Genomic DNA, 26,808 nt, shown 5'->3' with positions numbered 1-26,808 from the left:
GCTTCCCCCTGCTCAACCTTACCGACCGTGAGCAAGTCCCCGTCTTTCTGAGCCTCAGTTTCATATGACAAAGTGGGGTGACTGGTTTGATGAATACCATCCCACTCTGACCTACTGGGAGCGTTGCCTCCTCTAGGGCCAAACTCAAGCCAGTTTCAGTTTCCAGATGTCATCAGAGGGAAACTAAAGCGGAGAATGGAAACTGATACCAAAAAGATTAGGCTGGGAGCCAAGCTTGTTAAGGTGGCTCCAGAACTCCCAGCTGGACTCAGTGTCCCTCGGTGCCCCTGCCGCAGCAAAGGGTCTCCAAGAAGAGGAACCCAGGTCAGCCCAGTCGCTTCCTGGTTTCCTCTCCACTCTGGCTCCTTTGCCCCCCAGGGTGCTGGCGGTCAGCTGGAGGAAGAGCACCCTTAAAGAAGTGGGTGTGCAGGGAGCTGGGTAGGTGTGTGGCCATATATCTGGGCTGCTGTGGTCCTCTGGCTCAGAGATGGCTCTGACCATGGAGCTGTATGGCACCCCTGCCTCCAGGCTGGACTCCTTCGTGGCTCAGTGGCTGCAGCCCCACCGGGAGCAGAAAGAAGAGGTTCTGGAGGCTGTGTGGACCGTGCAAAAATTCCTGAGGGAAGAGCACTTTGAGGGGGATTGTGGACTGGACCAGAAGGTGCGGGTGCTCAAGGTGCTCCAGGTGAGATCGGTCCCCTCCATCCCCAGAGCAGGGCCAGGCAAAAGGCAGCATGAGAGTCCTCGTCCCAGAGGATGCTGGGGACCTCTTGCCTCATTATCCTTAGCCCATGCTGCTGACATGTCAGGGCACCCCACCTAGCTGCCTGTACCCTACCCTACTGCTGCCTTAAGCGGAACAAGACTGGTAAGGAAACTCATGATAATAGTTCACTTTTCTGGGATGCACTAGCCTAACCCCTTAACATACACTAGCTCTAATTCATGCACCCTGTGAGGTAGGCACCATCCTTTTCCCATTTTACAGATGAGCAAAATGGAGGTTCGGAGCCTTAAGATTCATAATGACCAAATGCAGTGCAAGGTCTCTGATTCGACCCTGGTGGGAATAGACCATCCACAAAATACAATTTGGGGATAAGTAGGGAAATTTTAATATGGCCTGGATATTAGATGATAGAAGGCAGTCATTGTTGATTTTGTTAGGTGTAATAATTTTGTGGTTATGGCTGGGGGAAATGCTCTCTTTGGCTGAATACAAATGCTAAAGTATTCAGAGACAAAGTTCCTTGGTATCTGTAATTACTCTAACGTGGTTTTGATGAAGCAAATGTGGCAAGGAGTTTAAACTTGTTGAATCTAACTGGCTGGGTTTATGAGTGTTCATTGGAGTCTTTTCCTGTTTTTCTATGTTTTAAGTTTTTGATTAGAAGAAGGTTTCTTTAATGGAAGCTCAGAGAGGTAAGGTGACTTGTCCAAGGTCACACAGCTAGTGGTGGAGCTGGGATTTGAACCAGGATCTATCTATTCCACAGCCAGTGCTCTAGGCTTCCCCCACTGATTTTCCCCAACACCCTTCCTTCTGCTGCTGCTTGTCCTAGCTAGAGTCAAAATTCAAGGGGTTCAAAGCTAGAAACGCCCTAGAGAATCAGACAGTCTCAGCCATCCCTTCGTTTAAACATTAAGGAAACTGAAGCACAAAAGGGGTGAGAGATGTCCCAAGTTCACACAGTGAGCTAGGGGCAAAGGCAGGACTAGAATTAGGGTGCCTGACTCCCAGCCCAGTGCTCTAGTTCTCTCTGCAGGGCCAGCCAGCTCAGGGAAAGATTTAGAAATCTCAGGTCCCCAGCCCTTCTTTACACCCACCCCCAGCACCTAGAGCCTGAGGCCATAGGATTTAAACCAGCGTTTGAACCTTGACTTCTTTCCGTCCCAGCTGTGTGATCTTAGACTCCTCTCTCAAACCTTCTGTCTCATCATCATCATCATCATCATCATCGTTTCCTCCTTGTCCAGCAAAAGCCTTGTCAGTGTAGGCTAAAAGATTAGCACATGGTAAATGCGCCAAACAAAAGCATTGTTATAAATTCTTGCTCTGAGTCCAGCAGATACTCCCAGCCCATCCCACCCGTAACAATCCTGAGGGTGAAGTGGATGAAAAGGGGGATGTCCAGAGACTGGAGGATGGTACCAACAGAATCAGTTTTGATGACAGGAAGTGGTATTTACCCAGCCCTCAAATTCTGCCTGCAGACCATAGCCACTCCCCCTTCACCAAAACCATAAAATAAAAGAGATAGCCCCAAAACAATGGTAGAGGAGAAATAATGCTTTATTCAGGTTCTAAACCCTCTTCCCACCCCCACAAAAGCCCGGTGAGCTGGGCTGGTTCACATGTATGAGTGCTTATCCTTGAATGAGTTGGGTTTAAATAGATTTGGGCTAGAGCAAGTCATGAAACTTATTCTAGAATGTTCTTTCTTCTCCGCCTGGGTCTTCATTGAAAAAGGCAGGAAGTCTAGGCATAGCTTTCAGGGGGATGTGCCCTTCGTCCACACACAGGGTTCCATCCCCAGCCCTGCCAAATGCTGGGGCCCAATGAAGGTGCAGAAAGAGAAGGCAAAAGGAAGGGGAAAGAAAAGATGGCGGACTTCTCCTCCTCAGAACCAGGGCCTGGCTCAGGGACTTGGAGCCTGGGAAAGAAAGAGGTAGAAGAACCACACTTTGTCTTCTGACCCTTTATCTGATTATGACTATGACTCCTGGCCATGAATCTACTACTGCCTCCGCTTTCTCATCTGTACACTGGGGACAATTACACTAGTCCCCACCTCAGTCAGTGGGTGTTAGGGTTAAAAGATATTTGTGCATAAAGGGCCTTCAATAGTGCCAGACACCGTGAGTGTTCAACCCGTGATGGTAGGATTATACTCAATCCACCGGCCAGGAGAGGTAGCCACCCTGAGGTCTGGGTCATCGCTAGCAAGTCCATCTCCCAACCTGGGGTGAGAAAGACAGGAGGCCAGAGAGCTGTAGGGCTTTGTATACCAGAGGCAAGAGGGGCTGGAGAGCAGGTCTAGACTCTCAGAACATCAAATAGACCGCTTCCAAATAATCCAGCTCAGGCTCCTTCCATCCAGATGGGGAAACTGAATCCCAGGCAGAGCAGGGATGATCTAAGTCAACGAGACAAAGAAGAGGATGAGAGACACATGGCTGACTACCTGCATGCCAGGCACATGGCAAGCCCCCAGCATGCCTTCTCTTACCTAACCCTCGCAAGAACCTAATGACTCGTGTTCCATGGTTACTCTCATCTCGCAGATGAGGAATTAGGGCTCACAATTAAGGATCACAGCTGAGAAACAAGGGCAAGAATCAGGGTCAAAGTCAGGCTGCCCATGGCCCTTATCTACCAGGCAATCCTGCTCCCCACGTTTTAATGTCATGAAATGACTCAGATGCACGGAATGCTCAGAATACCCTGTGGAGTAGGCATCAGCAGTCTCTCAGAGGAGGCATCACCCTGCCGGTGAGCACACCCCATCTCAGAAGCAATACAACGTCATAAATAAGGAGCTTGGGCTCTGGCGTCAGGCTGCCTAGGTTTGGAGTCAGGCTGCCTGAGTTCAAACCCAGGCTCTGCTGTGCACTGTGTGTGACCCTGGGTGAGTGACTTCTCTTGAAATCTCAGTTTTCTCGCCTGTAAAGAGGGAACGCTGGTACCACCCACCTACCCTTCTGGGCTGTGGGGAGCATTGGATGGGATAATTCACATAAAGAGCATCGGGGATTCCTTGGCACAGGCTGGCGCAGGTGACGGGGCTCTGTGTTCCACAGGTAGGCTCCTTGGGGAACGGCACAGCGCTCAGGAGTAGCTTGGAGGTGGACCTGGTGGTGTTCCTGAGCTGTTTCCACAGCTTCCAGCAAGAGGCCAAGCACCACCGAGCCATTCTGAATCTGATGCGGAGAAAGCTGTGGTATTGCCAGGATCTGCTGGCCCTTGGGCTCGAGGATGTGGAAATCATCCAGGGAGTCCCTGATGCTCTCGTCTTCACCATCCAGACCAGGGGGACTGCGGAGCCCATCACTGTCACCATTGTGCCTGCCTACAGGGCCCTGGGTAAGGGGAGGGGAAGCCCATCGGACTCACACACTTGCCATCCCAGGCAGGCCTGAACTCCCTCACTTCTCGTTCACGGCCACATGCAGACTCCTGCAGTCATCTGTTCAACCCACGTCCTGAGCTGGGGGCTTGGCGACCACAGGACACGAGACTGGCCCAACTCGGGCCATTGTGTCGCTCAACTTGGGAAACACTTATCAAAGAATCACGTGGATAAATACATGATCGCAAGAGGAGATGAGACCGGCAGAGGGGAAGGTGTTAGAAGCAGAACCTGGGGTCCCTTCTGTGGCATTTATCACGGGTGCTGGGGCCTGTCATTGTTTGGGCTTTTCCAGAAGCAGAGCCTGAGACAAGGGTGTGAGGATAAGCAGTCACAGGAAATGCTGAGAGGGAAGTAGGGGAGAGGGACAGGGAAGGGAGGAAGCGTCACAAGGTCACCATCACGAGTCGCTGGGCTTCGTGCCCCTGGAGAACTCTAGGTGACAGCGCAGAGTACTCCTCAACTGAATCCCAAGTGGGATGTTTATTCCCCAATTTCCCATCACCCTTGGCTGAGTTTGTCCTCAGGCAAAGAGCCCTCAGTGTTTGGAGTAAACAGTATGAGCTACAACCCCAGACGGATCAGGTTTCATCTTGTGCCAGCTTCTCATACCCTGAGCGGCTGCCAGGATCGGCCTTGTAGAGAAGGTGTCAGAACTGGGATCCCACTTGGGTAAGAAAGAGAGCGCCCGCATGCATTAGTGATGCATGCCCCGGAGGCACACCCTTCAGCAAATGCACTTGAGGGGTCCAGCTCTCTTATCTAGACCTGCTTCTCTGCTCCTGGTGTCAGGAGGTTGGAATCACTCACTGAGAAAGAAATCCCAAACAGACATTAAGGGAAACTGGGGTGTTGAGGACCTTGAGAGAGGACAACAGTCCTTGAGTGGCCTGGGGAATGGCAAGCCCACTTTCGGTTCTCCAGAAGGACAATCAAGTAAGGCAAACCTTGATTCTCTTAAACTGTGAGGTGTCCGGTTTCTGTGGGGAGACAGTCCAGTGAATTAGCAGGCCCCGCCCCCCCCACCACTTATCAACCTGGAGCTTCCTAAATCCCCCACTCTCTACCTTTGCTCCCTCCCACGCCAGAGCCTTCTGTTTCCAACTCTCAGCCACAGCCTGAGGTCTATGTGAATCTGATTGAGGCCCACGGTTACCCTGGAAATTTCTCCCCATCCTTCAGTGAGCTGCAGAGAAACTTCGTGAAACATCGGCCAACCAAGCTGAAGAGCCTCCTCCGCCTAGTAAAGCACTGGTACCTGCAGGTGAGGGGGCTGCCAGGATGGGGGCACGAGGGGGCGCTGGCAAAAGGTGGGGAAGAGAAGGCCTGGGCCTGATTTGCCATCCCAGGGACCTGCATCAAGGTGGGGAGATGGTAGCGGGGGAGGGGATGGAAAATGCTAATCATTTAAACCGTAAAGTGAAATAGTGGAGAAGGTAGAGGAGGAGGAAGAGGAAAAGAGAAGGAAGGAGAAAAGTAAGGAATAGACAATATTTCCCAGGACACAAGTGTTGGTAACACCCCAGTTTTGGTCCATACTGGTGAGCATCGACTTCATTGAGTTCTCCGGATGTTAGTTAGTGTCAGCTGGTTAAGGACTGACAAGAGCAAAGTTTCTGTTAATCGCACCCACACCAGTTTCGCCCACAAATAGTTGTGTTCTTATCACAATCATTACCGAGTGAATATATCTGTAACAGCTAATTTTTAGACTTCACATGTGATGGCTTGCATGGTACCAAGTACAGTGCAAAATATCCCATGAACGAAGTCTTCTAATTACGAAAGTAAGACTCAGAAACAAACCCAAAAGTTAGAAAGGGGGAGAAAAAGATGCTTTATATATATATATAAAAGCAGAGGTACCTGGGTGGCTCAATCTGTTAAACGCCCAACTCTTGATTTCGGCTCAGGTCATGATCTCGGGGTCCTGGGGTCGAGCCCGGCGTGGAGCCCCGCACTCAGAGGGGAGTCTGCTAGAGGATTCTCTCTCTCACTCTCCCTCTGCTCCTCCCCCCACTCGCTCTCTCTGTCTCTCTCTCTAAAATAAATAAATAAATCTTTAAAAAACAAAATCAGAAAATTTCCAAGGTTAGTAAGTTTACAGTTACTCTGTTTATGGTGGGGGAAAGAGCCATTTTCTTCTTACACGATTATCACATCAACCGAGGTTGTGATATATCTTCAGACATCAGTATTTGCCAAAGCCAAGAATAAAACTGGTTTTGTTGGTAAGTCAATCACTTACAGAAAATGATGTGAGGTTTTGTGGCTTTGGAGAACTAGAACTCCACAGAATGATTCATTTGCTTGCTTCATCTGTTTAAGAGTGCAAAGTGTTTTCTTCCTACAGGTGATAGGCACCTTTTTTTTGTAATGTCCACAGGACAATATATCAGCTTTGCTTCTAGAACCCTCCCTTCTGTTTCTGTTCAAGCCTCCTCCTTAAAACAAAAATTTGATCACATATGGTTTCTCTCTCTTTTTTAAAAGATTGATTGATTGGAGAGAGAGCGAGAGAGCACATATGCATTCGTGGCGGAGGGTCAGAGGGAAGAATCTCAAGCAGACTCCCCGCTGAGCGCAGAGCCCAATGTGGAGCTCAGTCTCACGACCCTGAGATCATGACCTGAGCCAAAATTAAGAGTCGGCCACTTAAACAACTCACCTACGCAGGCGCCCCTAGAAAGATTCTTTAGACAAGAAGTGACTGGTATCGGGGCACCTGGGTAGTTCAGTCCTTAAGCGTGTGCCTTCAGGCTCAGGTCATGACCCCAGGGTCCTGGGATCGAGCCCCGCATCAGGCTCCCTGTTCGGCGGGAAGCCTGCTTCTCCCTTTCCCACTCCCCCTGCTTGTGTTCCTGCTCTATCTCTCTCTGTCAAAAAAATAAATAAAATCTTAAAAAAAAAAAAAAAAGTGACGTATCAGTTAAAATGCTTTCTTTTGCAAGTAAGAGAAAAACCAACTCAAACTGACTTAAACAATAAGGACAATTATCAGCTTGTGTGTGAAAACCCACAACGGTGGGAAGGGGGCTTCAGGCACTGTTTGGTGGGATGTCCAGGCCTGTTTCCCTATAATACCCTGGGTTCTCTCTCTCTCTGTTACCTTGGACTTCAGGCTGGTTTAACCTCATGATGGCAAAATGGCCACAGCTATTCCTGCTCTCTCATCCACACACAGGAGATTTCTCTTCTTTCGGCCACCAAACCAAAGAACTGGGCTTCACTCAAATTTAGCCAGCTTACGTCACAAGCTTCTCTTGAACTAATCACTTAGCGAGGAGAATAGGTTTATGCTGAGGACCCTGTTGGGTCAGGATCCACCCTGGAGTTGAGGGGGGTGGTAATCCCATCCAAACAGCACGGCTGCTATACAATGGAGAAGAAAGAAATACTTCCTAGAGCACTCTGTTCCCCACAGGATCTCAGCTATTGCCAAGTTCTACAGGAAGCCTCCCACTGCTCTTTTTTTCTATCAGCTAAGAAGACTTTTCTTTAAAGGAACTCTTTCAGAAGCCCAGTACAGTAAAATTGATAGAAATGGGGCTGCTTGGCCTGGGATCTAGTGGCAGGGGCCAGCGCGCTCACTCTTTGGGACACCTCTTCATAAGTCGATTCCAGGAGTTGTGTATGCATACTTCATGGGGCACCTGTTGGTGGAGAGTGCAACTCTTGATCTTGGAGTTGTGGGTTGGGGCCCAACATTGGGTGCAAAGGTTGCTTAAAAATAAAATCTTAAAAAAAAAAAAGAATAGTTTGAAACCCGCTGGACCAACTGAGCCCCTTAATTCTATTTTTTTTTTTTTTTAAGATTTTATTTGTTTGACAGAGACAGCAAGAGAGGGAACACAAGCAGGGGGAGTGGGAGAGGGAGAAGCAGGGAGCCCGATGCAGGGCTCGATCCCAGGACTCGAACCCAGAACTCGATCCCAGGACTCGATCCCAGAACTCGATCCCAGGACTCCGGGATCATGACCTGAGCCAAAGGCAGACGCTTAGCCGACCCAGCCACCCAGGTGCCCCGCCCCTTAATTCTAAAACAGGGAAACCATTTAGGGCCAGAAAGGGAAAGTGAGTGGCCAAGATCATACAGCCAGCAAGTGGCAGAGCTGAGACAAGAAGTTGGAAATTTTCCAGTTTCTGGTCCATCCAGAGCGATCCTGACACAGGATCTTGGGGTCTCTCCTGTCTCTTTCAACAGTACGTGAAAGCCAAGTGCCCCAGGGCTGAGCTGCCCCCTAACTATGCCCTCGAGCTGCTAACCATCTACGCCTGGGAGATGGGTACTCAGGAAAATGAGAATTTCAGGCTGGACAAAGGCTTCACCACTGTGATGGAACTACTCCAGGAGTATAAGTTCCTCTGCATCTACTGGACCAAGTACTACACATTCCAGAACCCAGTCATCAAGGATTTTGTCAGAAAACAGCTCAAAAGAGACAGGTAATGGGCCCCCTGTGTCTGCTACATCTCACAGAGAACAGAAAGACCAGAGGCAAAGGTGGTATCACATTTAATGGGTGGGCTTTCTCAAGTAGTAGAATTGTACTGGCATCCCAAACCAACACGGGACCCATCTTAAGTTGGCCGCCTTTCAAAATCACCGGGTAGGCTGAAGGGCTGTAAGCCGTCTCCTTGTACCTTAAGGAACCCCACCTTACTTAGTTCTTCTTGCTTCCAAAAGACCATTTCGGTGCATTCTAGCCATCAGCATGGAAACGTGGAAAGAATCACGGAGAGCCAGGTTTCATCCCAGCTCTGCCTTTTTCTCGGCTCTGTGAGCCTCAGCTCCTCATCTGCAAAACAGGAGTTAAATGGCACCTATAATGCAGGCTGTTGTAAGGGTCAGAGAAATATGCAAAGGGCCTACGGTGTCTGGTCTATGGTAGATGCCGCAGAAATGTCCACTATTGTAGTGCATGTAGGTCTATGTAGCCCCAGCGCCCATCCCCAACCTCTGGATCCTCACCATTTATGTGAAGGCTGGCTCAACCTCCAGCAGTCAGCACTTGTGTCCCTTTTTTGCCTGAGGGCTTTCAGCCTCCCCCAGTGGCTGGTGGAGGCTGGTGGATAAATACCCCAGCTCCCTCCCATCTCAGATGGAAGGACTCTCTCTGGGTCACATGTGCTACATTGTTTCCCAGAGCCCCTGCGGTAGGATCAACCTCCAGTTGCCCACAGTGGTAATCACCTCAATACAAACCCTTCATCGGTGTCCTTCCCTTCCTGTCTCACTCTTCCACTCCCTTACTGATACTTCCTGACCTATCCTTCTGAATCAGCCGCTGGCACTCAAATCCTTCTCTTGGGATCTGCTTCTGGGGAAACCCAACCTGAGACAACTCTTTATATTAGAAGCTCTAGGTCAGTGCAAGCAATATCCCAAGAATATTTATTGTTCCCTTATATGAATGTTGGGCCTTTTTTTTTTTTTTTTTAACAAGGAAGAAAAACTCAGTCTCCTGGAGAAGAGAGGATTTATTATAACAATGCCCAGAAATTTGAGGTTAGGAAACCATCAGGACCTGAAGCTAACCTGTAGACACCCCCTTTCTCTGCCACTCCCTCTCATGATCCACATGCCCTCTTTCCTCTGAGAAGCCTCTGCTTCTCTCCCCACACCTGCCCTGCTCCCCTCTTACTTCTCTTTCATGAGGGACCTCCATCATCCTTGGTCCAAACCCCAGACGGAACCAGTCTACTCATTGGGCCCAGGCCCTACATGTTGGGTCACCTGGCCAGTCACTTTGAGTCAGGTGATCTTACCCTATAGGACAGCCTGGCACTGCTCCCTGTTTCAGGCAGGGCTATTTCAGGGATGCAGGGATATTGGGAGTAGCAAACATAGAGCCTACAGTGTCCCGCACACTCCCATAGTATACTGCCACCTTCTGTCATAGATAAAATCACAGCTCCCTCCTAAGCCAAAAGCTCCTGCAGGGCAAGAGCCAGGTCTTAATCATGGGCTTGGCATCCAACACATGTGGTCACCCCAAGCAACCGAAAGAGGCTGTTAGATCCCCTTCAAGCCAATATTCTTTTTTTTTTTAAGTGTTTTTTTATTTATTTGACAGAGAGAAAGACAGTCAGAGAGGGAACACAAGCAAGGGGAGTGGGAGAGGGAGAAGCAGGCTTCCCGCGGAGCAGGGAGCCCGATGCGGGGCTCGATCCCAGAACCCTGGGATCATGACCTGAGCCTGAAGGCAGACGCTTAACGACTGAGCCACACAGGCGCCCCGCCAATATTCTTTAGGTATCAATTCACCATTTATATAGAAGAGAGACACTTGGTGGCAGCCCAAACTTTCTCTGCTGAAGCAGACCAGATGGGTAAGAACACCCATTTGCTGGGGCGCCTGGGTGGCTCAGTTGGTTAAGCAACTGCCTTCAGCTCAGGTCATGATCACAGGGTCCCAGGATCGAGTCCCACATCGGGCTCCCTGCTCAGCGAAGGAGCCTGCTTCTCCTTCTCCTTCTGCCTGCCGCTCCCCCTGCTTGTGCTGTCTTTCTCTGTCAAATAAATAAAATATTTAAAAAAAAAAAAGAATACCCATTTGCTGGCTGTAAGAACTGAGAGAAGTCTGTGCCTCAGTTTCCTTATCTGTGAAATGGGGACAACAGTAACAGCAATAACAATAGTCTCTCCCGGGGCGCCTGGGTGGCTTAGTCGGTTAAGCGTCCGACTCTTGATTTCAGCTCAGGTCATGATCTCAGGGTACTGGGATCGAACCCCACATCAGGCTCTCACTCAGCAGGAGTCTGCTTGTTTCCCTCTCCCTCTACCCCTCCCCCTGCTCATGCACTTGCTCTCTCGCTCTCTCTCTTTTAAATAAATAAATCTTAAAAAAAGAAAAAAAAAGAAACCAATAGTCTCTCCCTCTTAGAATTGTTATAAGGATTAAAACAGGTTAATTCACGTAGGGCTTGACCCAGTGCCTCAATAACTATCAGTAGTTGGTGGTGGTGTTTCTATTATCCAAAGCAATTCGGCAGCCTTGACCTCAAACTTACATATGTCCTGCTCAGCAAAACAAAAGCCGTGGACTTAAGAGGCCCCGCCTGCCTGAGCAGGCATCTATTATGGCTACAGCATGCCCTTGGGGATCTCAACACTCCACATGCCGAAAAGGAATTCTTGGAAATATAATCATCCCCATTCTGTTCCTTTCCAGCAATGTTCTTGGGCCTTCCTGGACTGAAGGCCCAGGGGCTCTGGACCCAGCATACTCTCAGTGGTTTGACTAGATGACTGCTTGAGTAGGCTTCTTTCTGGCTTGCTGGCCTCCAGACCGGAAAGGCCTGGGAACCTCTCCCTGTGTTGCAGGCCCATCATCCTGGATCCAGCTGACCCCACCCACAATGTGGCCGAAGGGTACAGATGGGACATAGTCGCTCAGAGGGCCTGCCACTGCCTGAAACATGACTGTTGCTATGACAACAAGGAGAACCCGGTCCCCGGCTGGACCGTGAAGGTAATGCCTCCTCCATGGGGCTATCAGGGGCTTGAAGCTCAGAAGGAGGTAACTGCACAGAATTTACCTATTTACCTTCTGTGTCGATGGCGCCAACAAGAATTTAGAGCCAGACAGGCCTGGCTGCAACACCCAGCAGCTCTGTGAACTTGGGGGCGTTTTGCAACCCTCTGAGCCTCAGATCGGTTCCTTTCAAAGTCATGTTCTCCTTTTTCTTTCTCTTTCCCATAACCTACTGGAGAATCGGTCATGCTCCCGATCACGGAGCACATGAGCTGAGGCCAGGCAAGTGAATTCAGCAGCTATTTTGTGCCAGCACTGGGGGCTGGTGGGGACAACCAGCCGTGGTGCCGAAGTCAAACATGGCTCCTACTCTCAAAGAACTCACTGGATTTTGGTAGGAAGCAAGCCCTTGAAACAAATTTGCACGAAACTGCTAGAAAGAAAAGAATTGCCAGGGAAATTACTCGGGGAACAAAAAATGCTAAATAATATTATTATGTAATGGCAAACCTACCGTACAGTCAAAGATCATAATAATCAATTTTATTCTATGCCTATCGTACTTAGTAACTTGTTAAGCACTTGCCCCAGGACAAGTGTGTAAAACAGAGAGTTTTTTATTTTTATTATCACTATCTTGAATGTTATCATCCCCATTTTACAGATGAAGAAACCGAGGCTCAGAGAGGTTACGTGAATTAACCAAGATCACACTGCTAAGAGCAGAGCCAGGATTTACGCCCAGGCCAGGTCTTTGTGGGGCCCACCAGCCAAGTGAGGCCCACAGACACACTGAAAAGTATATGCCTCTGGATTTTTCCTGAATATAAAAACCACTGTGCAAAGATGTTTATCTTGAAACATCGGAAGACATGGGAATTCTGGGCCTATATTTGTTCTGGAAAAGATCAGTTAGGGGTCCAGCCCTCCCCAGCACCTTCCAGGTGCCACCAGAGACTCCCAGCCACCAGAGACTCCCAGACCCTTGAACATGACCTCTGGTGGTGGCAAAGAACAGACTTTGGAGTCTGACCGACCTTGGTTCAAATACCTGCTATGCTCCTCACTACCTCCCTGACGGTCAGTAAGTCACTTAACCCTCATCTGTACAAGGGGAAAATAGGAACCAACCTCATAGGGCTGGTGTGAGAATGAAAGGCATTCAGAAGAGTGTGACAGGCGCCCAGTACGGGGCCTGGACGGTGGTTGGCACAACCCAAATGTCTTGCTGCTGCTGTTGGAAACATGGGGACAGGTGACGGGGACCTTCGCACGTCCGGCAGAGGAGTGTGGAGTTAACCCCCTCTCCCTCTTCTCTCCCTTCCAGATGGCACGAGACATCCAAGTGACAGTAGAACAGTGGGGTTGCTCAGACTTGATCCTTAGGGTGAACCCTTACGAGCCCATAAAGAAGGTTCAAGAGAAGATCTGGCAGACCCGGGACTCCTTGGGCCTGCAGCATCTGTCCTTCCAGGAGCCTGGTGGCAAGCGACAGCTCCTCAGTAGCCAGTGCTGCTTGGCCGATTACAGCATCTTCTCCAACATTCGCCTCTGTCTGGTGGAGACCACCTCCTTCGAGATCCAGGTCTTTGTGAAGAAACGCGATGGGGGGAGCCACGCCTATGCCATTGACCCCAAGAGCTTCATCCTGGGCCTGAAGCAGCAGATTGAAGACAAGCAGGGGCTGCCCAGAAAGCAGCAGCAGCTAGAGTTCCAAGGTCAAGTCCTGCAGGATTGGTTGTCTTTGTGCAGCTACGGGATCCAGGACAGTGACACCCTTATCCTCTCCAAGAAGAAAGCTGAAAGGTTTCCATTTTCACCCAGCTAATCCGGGACTCGGCATATCAACCACTTCTTCCAGCTCTCCCCTGGGGAGGTGCCATGTCTTCACCAGCTTTGTACACAGTTAGCCTAGCCCTGCCAGTGGGAGAATGAGGAAGGATGTGAGACACTTGGTATACAAAGGACAATGGCCAGACCACATAGGACGACAGGATTCTGACCCACACAACCTCTGCAGCCCCCAGCCCGGGAAGCCAAACCACCACCTCTGCAGCAGTCAACCCCGAATCGTCAGGACTTGGTCACTGTCAGCTTCCCTAATTCCACCTCACTTCCAACTTAGAACCAACCAGAAAAAGCCAAATAAGCCCCCTAACCAATCACAGTGAGGACGGCCTGCTTCTAGTTAGCTACCTACTGCTTCCCCATGCCGACAGCTTCAATCAGGACGTACCTGAAGCCTTCTCTTTTTTCCACTATAAAGCTTTTTGCTATCTTGGAGTCTCTGCCAGTCTGCAGGAGACAGTGGCTGACTCCCTTGCAATAGGAAGCTGGGAATAAATAACCTTTGTTTATTCGCTTTTGGATTGTCTTAATCTCTTTCCACGGGTGCTAATGCTGTCCTGGTGATTCTTGCTGAATCATTTGAGCCTCCTAATTCTGGGAGATGAAGATTGCAGGGAAACTGAGATGGAGGGAGGCAAAGTCAGGGACGGGGAGGATGATGAAGCGTAAAACAACTCTCTCAACTCCTGATGCACACACACAAACAGTACATAATGGTCCAAGGATGTTAGGAAAAGAACAGTACCTCTATCATCAGAGCACTTCATGTGATCAGGTTTACTCCATTCACCCAATAAAAAGTTTCATTCCCCCCCTTCCCTTTGCCCTGATTCCTTTTTAAATATATTTTTTAAAGATTTTATTTATTTGTCAGAGAGAGGGAGAGAGCCTGCGCAGGAGCAGGGGGAGGAGCAGAGGGAGAGGGAGGGGGAGGGGGAGGGGGAGGGGGGAGGGGAGATCCCAGGACCCTGGGATCAGGACCTGAGCCAAAGGCAAATGCTTAACCAAGACTGAGCCACCCAGGCGCCCTCCTTTCGTTAATTTTTGATGGACACAACAATCCAAATTTTAACAAGTTCCCTATGGTGTTTCTCATGCCTAGAAGAATTTGGTAATTACTGAACAAATGGATAATATTGAAACTACATTGGATCAAAGCCTAGGAACCAGTGCTGGTTCTGTTATTAACTCCCTGTATGTCTTTAGGCAATTCCTTCTCCTCTGTAGGTCTCATTCTCCTCATCAAGAAAAGGATGGAGAAGTTCACCTCTTAGGCCCTTCTAGCTCTCACCTTTGAGGAAACCCTTTGGGTGGTTCGTGGCCAAGGGCGGCCGGAGTCGGAGAACTACAATCCCCACAATACCTTGCGCCTCCCCGCCCTTCTGTGGTTCGCTAGTAGAAGTGCTCCCCACAATCCTTTGCGGTAGCTCAAGATGGCGGCGCCCTGTGGCACCCTGAGCGATTTGGAGAGCAGCAGCAGCGACGCGGAGGAGCTAGCACGGTGCCGCGAGGCGGCGATGCCGGCCTGGGGCCTGGCGCAGCGCCCGGGAGGGCCGGAGAAGCCAAGAGCAGGTAGGAGGCTGTGTTCTGGGAGTCTGGCGGAAAGGCATGGGATCTTCCCCTGGGGTCTCAGAGGATGGATGGTGAGGAGGGTGTGACCGGGGCTCGACTTCTCTCCCTGAGAAAGCTCCAGGGACTGGGTGGAACTCAGATTCAAAGAGCGGGCAGGCTGGGGCGCCTGGGTGGCTCAGTCGTTAAGCGTCTGCCTTCGGCTCAGGTCATGATCTCAGGGTCCCGGGATCGAGCCCCGCATCCGGCTCCCTGCTCCGCGGGAATCCTGCTTCTCTCTCTCCCACTCTCCCTGCTTGTGTTCCCTCTCTCGCTGTGTCTCTGTCAAATAAATAAAATCTTTGGGGGAAAAAAAAAAAGCGGGCAGGTGCAAGAGGGAGGGTTGTTCCATTATCCCAGTCAGGGAAACTGAGGCACCTGAATGTCTCTTCCCTCTGCTTCCTTTGGTCCATCGTCACTGCCGCGCTCTCGCAGTCCGCCATCTCTCCGAGATGACTGCGACAGCCCCCCTTACTGGATACCGGTCTCCAGCCTTACTGCGCGTCCAGCGAGCTCATTCTCAGACCTTGGGGCAGCCAGCGAGCTGAGTCTTACAGGTGTCTGACCGTGACTCTCACTACTCTGAGAATAAATCCGAAGCCCTTCAACATAGGGATTCCTAGTCATGGATAGAATCCAGAGGATCCGTGAATTTGGAATCGGAAAAATATTTCTTTTTTTTTTTTTTTTTTTAAGATTTTATTTATTTATTTGACAGAGAGAGAGATAGCGAGAGCAGGAACACAAGCAGGGGGAGTGGGAGAGGGAGAAGCAGGCTCTCTGCTGAGCAGGGAGCCCGATGTGGGGCTCGATCCCAGGACCCCGGGATCATGACCTGAGCCGAAGGCAGACGCTTAACGACTGAGCCACCCAGGCGCCCCTTGGAAAGATATTTCACCTTTACTTTCATTAACCTGCATTTGAAATTTAGCATCCTTTTCTGTCATGCATGTGAGCCACAAACTACAGTCGTTTGGGCAATACCTGTTACTTGGTCCTAACAAAATCACAGATTTTCATATCCCATCACAGTCTTTATGTATCAAAATATCACTTTATTCACAATTAGATGTTGGGAAAAAATAATTTACACTCATCCCTGCTTTAATATTGCAGTCATTTTTAGGCCCATCGGTAGATCTTAATGCATTAATAAAGACAATGCATTAATAAAGAAGCACATACAGTAATGTTGCAGGGTTGCAGGGTTCTTGTTTCACAGAGTCAAAGAATGAATCTGGCAGACAAAGGGTGAAATGAAGTGAAGGTTTATTAACGGAAGGTGAGAATGGAAAGGAAAGCGCTCTAGAGTGAGAGGCAGCTGGAATGGGTTGCCACTGAGGGCTTTTATCCTAAATATCTTGTTTATAACATTTAGGACAAGGTGGATTTGTAAATATTATGAAAGTATCTTGTCTATATTTAGAACAAACCAGATGGATTTGTTTTGTTCCCTGCTGTCTGGTTAATATCTTGTCTATAACATTTCCCCCACCTCTAGGATATCCATGAGCCTGGTCACATAGCCCACTACCTGTCTCTTGCTACCTAGCCTCACCTGTCCCTTACTCAGTGATGTGCCAATTTATTTATTTATTTATTTATTTTACTATTAATGATAACTGGATTTCTGTATCATTGGCTTTCTTTGTAATCATATGTGTTGTGTTTCATGCATTTCAAACATTGTTCTGAGGAGGGATCCAGGCTTTACCAGACTGCCAAAGCAGACCATAGCAAAGCAAGGTTAAGAACCCCCGCTTTTGTTTAAAAGGACTTACAAGCCCTTTGGTAATTCATTCCCTGCCTACCTCTACCTTCCTGCTGTCCTGCCACATTGCATTTCCCATAGGTAGACTCCAAATTATATCGCCTCATCCCTGGACACCATAACTCAGCACTTTTCTCTTCAGGTTCTACATACAGGTCTGCCTTTCCAACTCCATCACTCAACTAGCAATGAGAATTTGGGCAAGGCACTTGTAGGGTTAACGGTAGTCCCACCTCCCCTCCCCAAGGTTGAGAAATAACTGAGGTGATATATCTACAATGCTTGGCACATATTAAAGGCCCAATAAGTGGCAGTAGTCATGTGATTATTCTCTCTACATAGAGTACTTTCTCTCTCCTGCTTAGCTCCTGCTTGCCCTTTGATACAGCTGAGATACCACCTCTTCAGAAAAGCTGGTTACATGTCTTCACAGTGTCACCATCATACCTTGTGCGATTCCCTTCATAGATGGTGCTTCCTTTTTCCCTGCGATTGCTGCTTGTCTTTTTTCCTTTCATCCCTGCATCCCTAGGACTTGTCGGGGAGTTAATCCTGGCCTGACTTGCTCCACAAATATTTTAGTGAGAGATTACGTAGTGTGAACTTAACGAAGACTGGGATCTGGCCTGTCTCTTCACCATGGTATCCCCACGGCCTAGCACCTAAGGAAAATAGTTCTTAATGAACTTGCCAGAAAGGCACTTCTCTGATGAGTGAGGGACTGAGACTCCAACCAGACTTCGGTCCAGTTGCTTCTGCCTTGACAGAATGGATTTCTCTGTGGCAATAAAGGGAGGACTTAATATGAAGTACCAGCTCTGAAGCTGGCCCCAGACAAGTAAAATAATTTCTGAGAGCCACAATTTCCTCATGTGTAAAATGCCTGAGTCCTAGGATTGTCGTGAGTCTCAAACATGAACAGCTTTGACCAACAAAAGAGATGCACGTGGGAGAAGTGGCATCCCAGATAGCAGCTTTGCCACTCATTGTTTTTGTGAAATCGTAAACCTTCTGCTGACCAAAGTAGACGTAGCTGCTGATAATCAGCCCTCTTACTTATTGAGCACCTTCTGTGTGCCAGGAAAAATACTGAACACTTGACATACATTCTTGGGCCATTCTTTTTTTTTTTTTTTTTTAAGATTTTATTTATTTATTTGACAGAGAGACTGTGAGAGAGGGAACACAAGCAGGGGGAGTGGGAGAAGGAGAAGCAGGCTTCCCGCTGAGCAGGGAGCCCGATGTAGGGCTCGATCCCAGGACCCTGGGATCATGACCTGAGCCGAAGGCAGACGCTTAATGACTGAGCCACCCAGGCACCCCTTCTTGGGTCATTCTAATAGTAATAGCCACCATGAGTTCAGCGTTTACTGTGTGTCCGTTTTTGTTTTTTTTTTTTTTTCATTTATTTATTTGAGAGAGAGGGAGAAGCAAACTTCCCACTGAGCAGAGAGCCCGTTGTGGGGTTTGATCCCAGGACCCCGAGATCATGACCCGAGCTGAAGGCAGACACTTAACCAACTGAGCCACCCAGGCGCCCCTGTGTGCCCTGTTCTAAACACTTCGTATTTGTTGTCTGGTTTAATTTTTCCAGCAATACCATTCCAGCAATTATTAGCCGCATTTTACAAATGAGAATGTGGATGCTCAGAAAGGTCATCCAGCTTGTAGGTAGCAGAGTCAGGCATAAATCCAGGTCTTTCTGACTCTAAGCCCATGCCGTTAACTGCTGTTCTGCCACTCACTCCCCGCCACAGACAAGTGCCTTTTGTGGGCAAAACTCCCATCCTTTGGTCCATGACCATGTGGAAATGTAGGTCACTATATTACTAAGTTTTTTTTGTTGTTTTGTTTTTTTTTTTTGAGAGAGAGAGTATGTGCACGCGAGTTGGTGGGGGTACAGAGGGAGAGAGAATCTTAAGCAGGCTCTACGCCCAGTGCAGAGCCTGATGCCGGGCTCCATCTCACAACGCTGAGATTGTGACTTGAGCTGAAATCAAGAGTTGGATGCTTAACTGCCTGAGCCACCCAGGTACCCCATAAGTGACTATATTATTAAGGTAACCCCTGATACAGCTCTTTAATCGGTAATGAGGTACCGATCACCCACACCTCAAACCACTTATATTTTAGGGCAACATACACTTTGAATGTCCTATGCAACATTTCTTTCACACCAAGGCACTACGCCAGGAGCTGGAGATGTAAAGATAACAAGAGGCAGACCATGTGCTCCAGCCGCTTACAAATCCAGGGAGGAGATAAACCTGCAGACAAAGTGTCCAAAACTGTAAACCTTCACTGTGTCCTCACAGTTAACTCTGGGAAGTTGGTGGTCTTATCCCTATTTTATAGATGACAAAAACAAAGCCTTGGGGAGGTAAAATGACTTGCCCAGAGGCACAGTGGAAGAACCAGAACTGAACCCTGTCTTCTGGGGTCTGGGGCCTCATACTGTTGCTGTTCCGAGACATTATGTCACTGCCCTGGCTGTGTAGTCATGATGGAGGAAGTACTCCTCCTCCTTGTGACTGTGTGCTCAGAAGAAAGGACGGGGTCCATCCCAGGCTTCCAGGTTCCCCAACTCCAGGAGCACTGGGCACTCTGCATTGTGTGCTGTGCCCCAGAGCACATTTGACACAGACCACAACGTGAACTGCGTGCTCTGGAGTCATTCAAGACCATGAGGCCCTGCTTGGGGCCCAGATTTACCAAGTAATCATTTTGTCCAATTGGCTCCCTCAATACACAAGCGCATTTTGTCCCATTACTCAAGTCAAAGACCTGAGAACCATCTTTCATCCGTCTCTCACGCCATCCATCTGGTCCATCAGCAAAATCCTGCTGACTGCTTCAAAATACATGCATCCAGAGCCCTGCCACTTGGCATCGTCTCCATGATTGCCGAGGCCCCCTCCTTCTGCCATCGCCCCACTATGGCCTGTGTCCACGACACAGCCAGAGACATGCTGGAAAATCCCAAGTCCATTTATGTCCCTCCTCTGTGCAGAATCCTCCAGTGTCTCCTCGCCTCCCTCAAGGCCCAGGTCCTTATATTGGCCCACCAGGCCCTTCCTGATCCCACGAGGTCCCCATTTCTGCTGCTCCCCCAACTCACTGGGCTGCAGCTACACCAGCCTCCTGGCTGGTTCTAAACTTCTGCCTCAGGGCCTTTGCAGGTGTTCTTCCCTCTACCTGGAAGATTCTTCCCCAGGTATGCACTTGACTCACTCCCTCCCCTCTCTGAAATCTCTGTTCACATGTGACCTATCAGTGAATTCCTCCCTGTCCACCTTTATAAAATGATCCCTCATTTAGTCCCTCCCCTACATCCTTCCCCTGCTTTATTTTTTCCCTGTGTATTTTATCATTATCTAATTTTATATTTTAATTGTGTAGTTTTGTCATCCATATCCACCAACTAGAATGGAAGCTCCATGAGGGCTGGGATCTATATCTAAATTGTTCAGCAACTGGACCACCACCTGGGTAGTATTAGAGCTTCAGGATTTGGTTGAGTGAATGACCACCAGGCCCTTAGCACACAGGCAGGCACATAGTAGGTGTGCAGTCAACACTGGAATCAAATACACTTAGACTTTCTTGTTCAGCGTGGTGGTTAAGAGGGGGCTCTGGAGCCAGATGACTTGGGTCTTACGCCAACTCTGTCACTTACTAGCTGTGTGACTCTGGCCAAGTTAGTTTACATCTCCTTGCCTCAGCTTCCTCTTTTGCAAAATCATCAATAACTCCTTTAACAGGGTTGTTGGGAGCATTCAGTGTGTTAACACATGTAAATCACGTCCGACACCCAACGGACATTGTTAACATTTCCTTTATAAATGCCTCAATTTTCCTTATTTCTACAGATGCCAGAAATAATCAGCGGCCAGCCACCCAGCCGAGCCTCAGGTACTGTGCATGTTGGGTTCAAATTTAATCCACCCTTGTAACAAATAGTGATCCCCTGCCATGTGCCAGACACGAGGTTAGACCCTGGAATGTCAGGGTGAACAAGCCCACGGAGTCCCTGCCCTCATGGAGGGGGCAGCTGCTGAGCTGGCGGGAAGTGAGGTGCTTTCGTGTGTGTTGTAGGCATAAAGTGGATGAACATGAACAAGATGGCAATGAACTTCAGACCACCCCCGAATTCCGAGCTCACGTAGCCAAGAAACTGGGAGCCCTGCTGGACAGGTAACCAAAGATATACTTTCTCTTCTCCTGCCTCCTTTAATACAAACAGGGATGGCTCACATCAGCTGGGAGCTCAAGGTGTGCAAGCAGGCACTGGGCAAGCACGTGGCATATGTCCCCTCATGGCATTTGTAACTAGCCCACCATACACGTGCTATCGTTGTCCTTATTCTGTAGATGAGGAAACGGGCTCTCTGGGAGAAGGATCGTTTGCTCGAAGCCACAGGGTGTAAGGAGCAAGGCTGGGACTCAACCCCAAGTGTGTTTGGCCCTAAAGGCCACACTCTTAACTACTGCATTATCCTGCTACCATGAAAATAAGAGGAACCCAAGAAGCAAGAGCTCATTCCCACCACAAGAAGGCTAGAGACAGCCCAAACTACTATTTTGGGGGTACTTTCTTTACGCCCAGTGCCGTACTGGTTCTTTTTCTTGCATTTGAGAATGTAATTTGTACAGATCCCGGTCGGCATTCCTCAGGTAGGCGCCAAGTCCAAAGCATGGCTCTCAAAAGAAGGGGTCCAACAGCTAAGAAGTTGGGAAACACTGCAATCTATATACCCCCTTGTGCCCTTGGAGACTTAGATTCAGAACAGTATATTCAAGGCTTTGAGAATCCTGCAGTCAGGAGACCTGTGTGGTTTTGCTTGGCCTGGCAGTTTCCAAACTCATTTGGCCACAGTGGCTTTGTTTCAGGGAAGACTGATCAGTGTAGCCTGGAACACATTTCAGGATACGCTGGTCTAGATCTGTTCCTGATTGGCAGAGCCCCACCAGCTTTTGAAAGGGAGATGAAGATGTTCAGGCTGTAGTCCTTCAATTTATCAAAAAGAGAAACGTGTCCTCCCAAAGTATAAGCCAGCTGCACTCTGAGACAGAATGTTGGGCCAGACCTTCGAAGCCTGAGCCGTCACAGCCTCAGTACCAGTCCAGCTCGCGAATGTGGTAAACATGCATTTCAACATGTGGGAGCAGTTTGTCTTCATGACCCTTTGGCTCCAGGGTGAACAAGGCCTGGCGGCATTGCAGATCCACATTGGACGTTTCCCCAGGTGGAAATCCCGCAGGATACAGGTCAACCACGGTCAGCATATTCCCGTGGTGTTTCTGTGTTTCTCTGAAAAGAGACTTAAATGATACTCTAGTTGGTTCCTTGTGTTAGATCGAGGTTTCTCAGCTTTGGCACTCCTGACATTTTGGTCTGGATCTTTCCTGTTTGTGGGGAGCCACCCTGTGCATTGTAGAACAGTGAGCATCCCTGGCCTCTATCCACGACATCCTAATAGCGATCTCCCCCCCCCCCCCCCCCCGCCACCAACCACCACCACCACCAGTCGTGACAACCAAAAATGTCTGCAGACATTGCCTGATGTCCCCTGCAGACCGACGTTGAACCACTGTGTCAGATACTCAGGTTGGAGTTAGGCCCCTGGGCAGCAGAGGCTCTGTGCCCTGTCCCTGCTTTCCTGCACAGCGCTCTAGGGGATGCCTTTGGCACAAAGGGAAGGCAGTTAGGAGAATGCACCCAGTGCGCTGCTGTGTTTGCTGCCAGGACATTGTGGGAGCGTTGTTCTCTGCAGTGCATGGTGACTTCATCAGCATTCACCAGAGAGATGCTTCCTCATCTCAGTACTTCTCGCTGCTCAGCTTGATGGCAGTAACCATCTTCATCACCATCATAGCTGCCATTTACTGAGCACCTGCTTGTGGCCAAGCTCTATGCTAAGTAAGTGCTTGATACCCACTATGTCATTTCATCCCATAACAACTCTAAAACATAGGGCTACTATTCTCGGTGTGCAGGTGAATAACAGGCTCAGAGAGATGAAGTCTCTTGCCAAAGGGGACACCGCAAGGAAGTGACGAAGCCAGGATTCAAAGCCAGGTCTCTGAAGTGTAAATAAAGTCAGTGGGTTATATCAATGTCTGTTTCCTGGTTGTGATCCTGGACTCTAGTTATGCACATGTTACCGTAGGGAGGAAAGGGAAGGGTATATGGGATCTCTGTTTTATTTCTTACAGCTGCATGTCAACCCATAATTACTCAAATTTTAAAAAAATTAAAATTAAAATTAAGAAAATAAACAAAAAATAGGTCTGCCCTGCTGTAGAAGCTGACCTCTGAACCAGTTCTCCAGATTGGTCTTAGTTCCCTTTTCATGCTTGCTGCCAGGACACTCAAAGCAAACCATGTGACCTCTCTCCAGCAATTTCTGTCCCTCCTAGCCTATTTTCCCTTTGTTCTATTTGAAATTGCATTCATTTTTTTTTGTTAACATTTTATTTATTTATTTATTTGACAGAGAGAAAGACAAGAGAGAGGGAACACAAGCAGGGGGAGTGGGAGAGGGAGAAGCAGGCTTCCCGCCGAGCAGGGAGCCCGGTGCGGGGCTTAATCCCAGGACCCTGGGATCATGACCTGAGCCGAAGGCAGATGCTTAACGACTGAGTCACCCAGGCACCCCATGCATTCATTTTCTTGTACTGTTGGTATCTTTAAAACTTGTTCAACACTTTCTGGAATAAAGTGGGGTTCGAACAAGGAAGTGTTGCCATTCGCGCCGACAGGGGCCATTTAGCATGTTACGGCTATAGGCGTTACCATCCTTAATCGGGCACATGCCCCTGTCCCCTCCACTTAAAAAAAAAAAAGTTTTAACTTTTTTCTTTTTACCCCAAAATCTCATCCTAAATCAACCATTTCCTCCTTCCATAGCTCAATTACCATCTCAGAAGTTGTGAAGGAGCCGGCAAAGGCTGAGGTACAGAAAGTCCCTGCAGAGGATGATGGTGAGCAGTCATACTATTATGTTAATGCCAGGTGTTGTTTCACGACACACCTGATGTGTGTCTGGGCGGCAGACAGCGCTTCGGTACACTCTCTGATCCACACAGCCCTCTCTGAGGCAGGCATCGTGGTGATGATACCCCCGTCTACAGGGGGAGCTGTAGGGGAAGCTGAGGCTCTGAGAAATGAAGTCTCTCGCCTGAAGTACCTTTGTGTGTGGGAGCCGGAGAGGGGCTGTCTCACTGCCGCACCCCCCAGACGTCCCCGGGGGAGCCTGTCTGCCCCGTGCCCAGCCCACTTGCCACTGTGGAAGCTGCCTGACGTAGAAGGTTCACCTGCTGCCTTCCGGTTCCTCTTAGGGCTTGCTGCCCTCATGGGGCAGCTGGCGTCCCCTCAGGCACCCCGTCCCCTGGCTCCAGCAGGCATCACGTGTGCCTCTCAACACACAAGGCATCTTTTTGTAATCAGCTAACCACTAGTGATTCCTGGGTCTTCCCCTCTACGTGGAGCTCCTTGAGGGCAGGGGCAGGGCCACCTTGGTGCCTGGGAGGAGGGGCCGGCCCCTGGTATTGCTGACTCTGGCCCTTTGGATTTCAGGCTTCCGCCTCTTCTTCACTTCCGTCCCTGGAGGCTCCGAGAAGAAAGCTGCTCCCCAGCCTGGCCGAAAGCGATTACCTTCCGGCTCCAGGTGAGGTCTCCCACCCTCTCCTCGCGTTCCCTCCTTTTTGCCCATTGTGTTCGCCAGTCCCCTGGAGTAGCCGAGCAGAATCTGATCAGATCCAGGCCAAGGAGGAGCCCTGTCAGGTAGCTCGAGAAATGGTGCCCTCAGTGGGAGGGAGAAAAGGTTCTGTTGGGCGTTGCCTTTGGATTTTTACTGCTTCTTGAGCACCATCTTGTGCCAGATACCTCACTCCTGGGGCATCCCTGTGAGGCCTGGGCTCTGTTAAGATCCCCATTTCGTAAACGAAGACACTGAGGGTCAGAGAGGTGAAGTCACTTAATGAGGTCACACAGCTGGGAAGCAGAGAAGCCGGGGTTGGAACCTGGCTGGCCTCACTCCCAAGCCGGAGCCCTCTAGCCGCCTCCCGCTGCGACCTCTTCCCTGTGGCTGAGACCGAGGGTGGTGAGAGGCGGTTCCGGGCCCCATGGCCACTTGGTGCCCTCCCCTTGCAGCAGTGAGGACAGCGAGGAGGAGTGGCAGCGGTGCCGGGAGGCAGCGGTGTCGGCCTCCGACATCCTCCAGCAGTCTGCCATCCACGGCCCTATCAGAGTGGACGGAGAGGCAAAGAAGAAGAAAAAGAAGTTGAGAAAGAAAGCCAAGAAGGAGACCAGCACCGACTTGGTCGCCGCCGCCACCACCACAAGCGGGACCGCAGTTGGGAAGCCGGAAAAGCAGTCACCCCAGCTCAATGGAGACCACGCATCACTTGGGACCAAAAAGAAGAGAAGGAAGAAAAAAGCCAAGAAGGCCAATGAGGCTTCCCCATTCCCACCAACAAAGAGTGCAGTGGCCATGCCTGCCAATTGATCCCTGCCCACGGGCACAAGGCTCAGCTAGTCCTGAGGACAAGGTGCCCGCCAGGGACAAGGCATTTCCAAGCCCCACCTCCCTCTCCAAGTTCAAGGACTTGGCTGGCAAGTCCATACTTGGCCCATGATTGGGGCTTGCCCACGGGTCAGGACAAAGACGGCTGTAGGATGAGAAGACTAATCAAGGCCTGCCCATCCAGGCTCCCATTGGGGGCTGGGGCAGATCTGTGGTACCAGCACATTCCATGGCCTCAGGAAAAAGGAGCCATCCAGTTATTCAATACTGTTGATCAAGTGGTAAAGCTTCTGTCTTCCCAGGACTGAGGAGAGCGAGTGAAGGGAGAGCTTTTCCTTCCCTCCACCTTCTCAACCTGGTGTGGGAGACAACCTTAAGAAATTGAGGGAAGGAGTTGGCCCAGAAGGAGTTTTGTACTTCTGTCTCCAGGCCACACGGACTTGATATAACCTTGTCTGAAAAAGGAGAGAGAGGGGCGCCTGGGTGGCTCAGTCGGTTAAGCGACTGCCTTCGGCTCAGGTCATGATCCTGGAGTCCCGGGATCGAGTCCCGCATCGGGCTCCCTGCTCGGCGGGGAGTCTGCTTCTCCCTCTGGCCCTCCCCCCTCTCATGTGCTCTCTCTCACTCTCTCTCTCAAATAAATAAATAAATAAATAAAAAATCTTAAAAAAGAAAAAAAAAAAAAAAAAAAAAAGGAGAGAGATTTTATCCCCCCCGGGTTTCCAGAATTTTTTTTCTCCACATTTGTGAATATACCATGCACGATCATGTCTCTGAGCCAACCAGATTATTGAAAATAAATTGTCGAGAGACCCCAAACTTAACAAAGTGATCGGGGTGATGTCTCCAGTATCAGTGCTGAATCTTGATGAGACAGTTGAAATAAACATCACATCGGTGGTGTCCTCCTGTCTACACCCCAGGGTGTGTTCCTGCACCCCAGTCTCAAGACTTCAGGAAGTATCACAGCACTTATGAATGGGGTTTCACACACCAGGAGTGTTCTGCCGGGAAGAGGAGAAGCTCAGGGTTAAGGTGAAATTCTGGCTTCGTGGCCTTACCTCCAAGGTTTGGCAGAGCAAGAAAGACAGAGGTGGGACGTGAGAGTGTGTGTGCTGACCCATCTCCCCTCAGGCCCCTGGCCCACCTCCGCCTCCGTCTGCCCGCCCAACCCCATCTGGGCAATGTGTGGACAAGCAAAAAGTTTCCAGTACTCATTTCCAATACTCCGTTCCTCATTTCCTTTACTAAAAGTTAAATAAATGTACAGGTTCGCCCTTAGCTGGCTGCAAGCTGCAGGGGGCACTGGTTCTTCCCTGGCCCCAGTCCTAAGTCCCAGGGTGGGAGTGGTCCACAAGGCCAGGTGATCTGCAGCAGCCCCAGGGAGAGGAGGTCGTGGAGCCCTGGGTTTACACAGCTGCCTTGTCTCTCCTGGTGGCACTTGG

The 26,808-nt window shown here is 49.7% G+C and overlaps 2 protein-coding genes across 4 annotated transcripts; both read left to right on the top strand.

The window, feature by feature from the left end:
• The first annotated feature begins 328 nt into the window (after positions 1 to 328).
• On the top strand, positions 329 to 13,965 carry OASL (2'-5'-oligoadenylate synthetase like). Of its 2 annotated transcripts, none has more exons than XM_045887486.3 (6): positions 329 to 685; positions 3,802 to 4,084; positions 5,219 to 5,394; positions 8,335 to 8,576; positions 11,458 to 11,605; positions 12,273 to 13,035. In XM_045887486.3, the coding sequence occupies exons 1-6, from the start codon at positions 488 to 490 to the stop codon at positions 12,303 to 12,305; spliced, it is 1,080 nt and encodes a 359-aa protein (XP_045743442.1). In that variant the 5' UTR covers positions 329 to 487; the 3' UTR covers positions 12,306 to 13,035. The 2 variants fall into 2 exon arrangements, with proteins under 2 accessions (XP_045743442.1, XP_045743441.1); XM_045887485.3 differs by having other exon boundaries at positions 341 to 685; positions 12,936 to 13,965.
• Positions 13,966 to 14,794: 829 nt separating this feature from the next.
• Positions 14,795 to 25,491, top strand: CUNH12orf43 (chromosome unknown C12orf43 homolog). Of its 2 annotated transcripts, none has more exons than XM_045887490.3 (6): positions 14,795 to 15,028; positions 20,705 to 20,747; positions 20,931 to 21,029; positions 23,746 to 23,819; positions 24,415 to 24,505; positions 24,994 to 25,491. In XM_045887490.3, exons 1-6 carry the CDS (start codon positions 14,890 to 14,892, stop codon positions 25,343 to 25,345), a joined length of 798 nt encoding a protein of 265 aa, XP_045743446.1. In that variant the 5' UTR covers positions 14,795 to 14,889; the 3' UTR covers positions 25,346 to 25,491. The 2 variants fall into 2 exon arrangements, with proteins under 2 accessions (XP_045743446.1, XP_045743445.1); XM_045887489.3 differs by having other exon boundaries at positions 14,800 to 15,028; positions 24,991 to 25,491.
• The last annotated feature ends 1,317 nt before the right edge of the window (positions 25,492 to 26,808 follow it).

Source organism: Mirounga angustirostris, unplaced genomic scaffold (genome assembly GCF_029215605.1).
Source record: "Mirounga angustirostris isolate CCGP_5_RB_7025 unplaced genomic scaffold, mMirAng1.0.hap1 SCAF_14, whole genome shotgun sequence".
NCBI lineage: Eukaryota > Metazoa > Chordata > Mammalia > Carnivora > Phocidae > Mirounga > Mirounga angustirostris.
This window is presented reverse-complemented; position numbering and strand designations above follow the sequence as displayed.

What these genes read in the sequence shown, in the direction of transcription:
- CUNH12orf43 (XM_045887489.3), top strand. Translation starts at nt 14,890, where the DNA reads ATGGCGGCGCCCTGTGGCACCCTGAGCGATTTGGAGAGCAGCAGCAGC. An exon ending in CTGGGAGCCCTGCTGGACAG is followed by an intron (nt 21,030 to 23,745) that starts GTAACCAAAGAT and finishes CTCCTTCCATAG; the next exon opens with CTCAATTACCATCTCAGAAG. An exon ending in AGTCCCTGCAGAGGATGATG is followed by an intron (nt 23,820 to 24,414) that starts GTGAGCAGTCAT and finishes TTTGGATTTCAG; the next exon opens with GCTTCCGCCTCTTCTTCACT.
- OASL (XM_045887485.3), top strand. Translation starts at nt 488, where the DNA reads ATGGCTCTGACCATGGAGCTGTATGGCACCCCTGCCTCCAGGCTGGAC. An exon ending in GCCTGCCTACAGGGCCCTGG is followed by an intron (nt 4,085 to 5,218) that starts GTAAGGGGAGGG and finishes CTCCCACGCCAG; the next exon opens with AGCCTTCTGTTTCCAACTCT. An exon ending in TCCCCGGCTGGACCGTGAAG is followed by an intron (nt 11,606 to 12,935) that starts GTAATGCCTCCT and finishes TCTCCCTTCCAG; the next exon opens with ATGGCACGAGACATCCAAGT.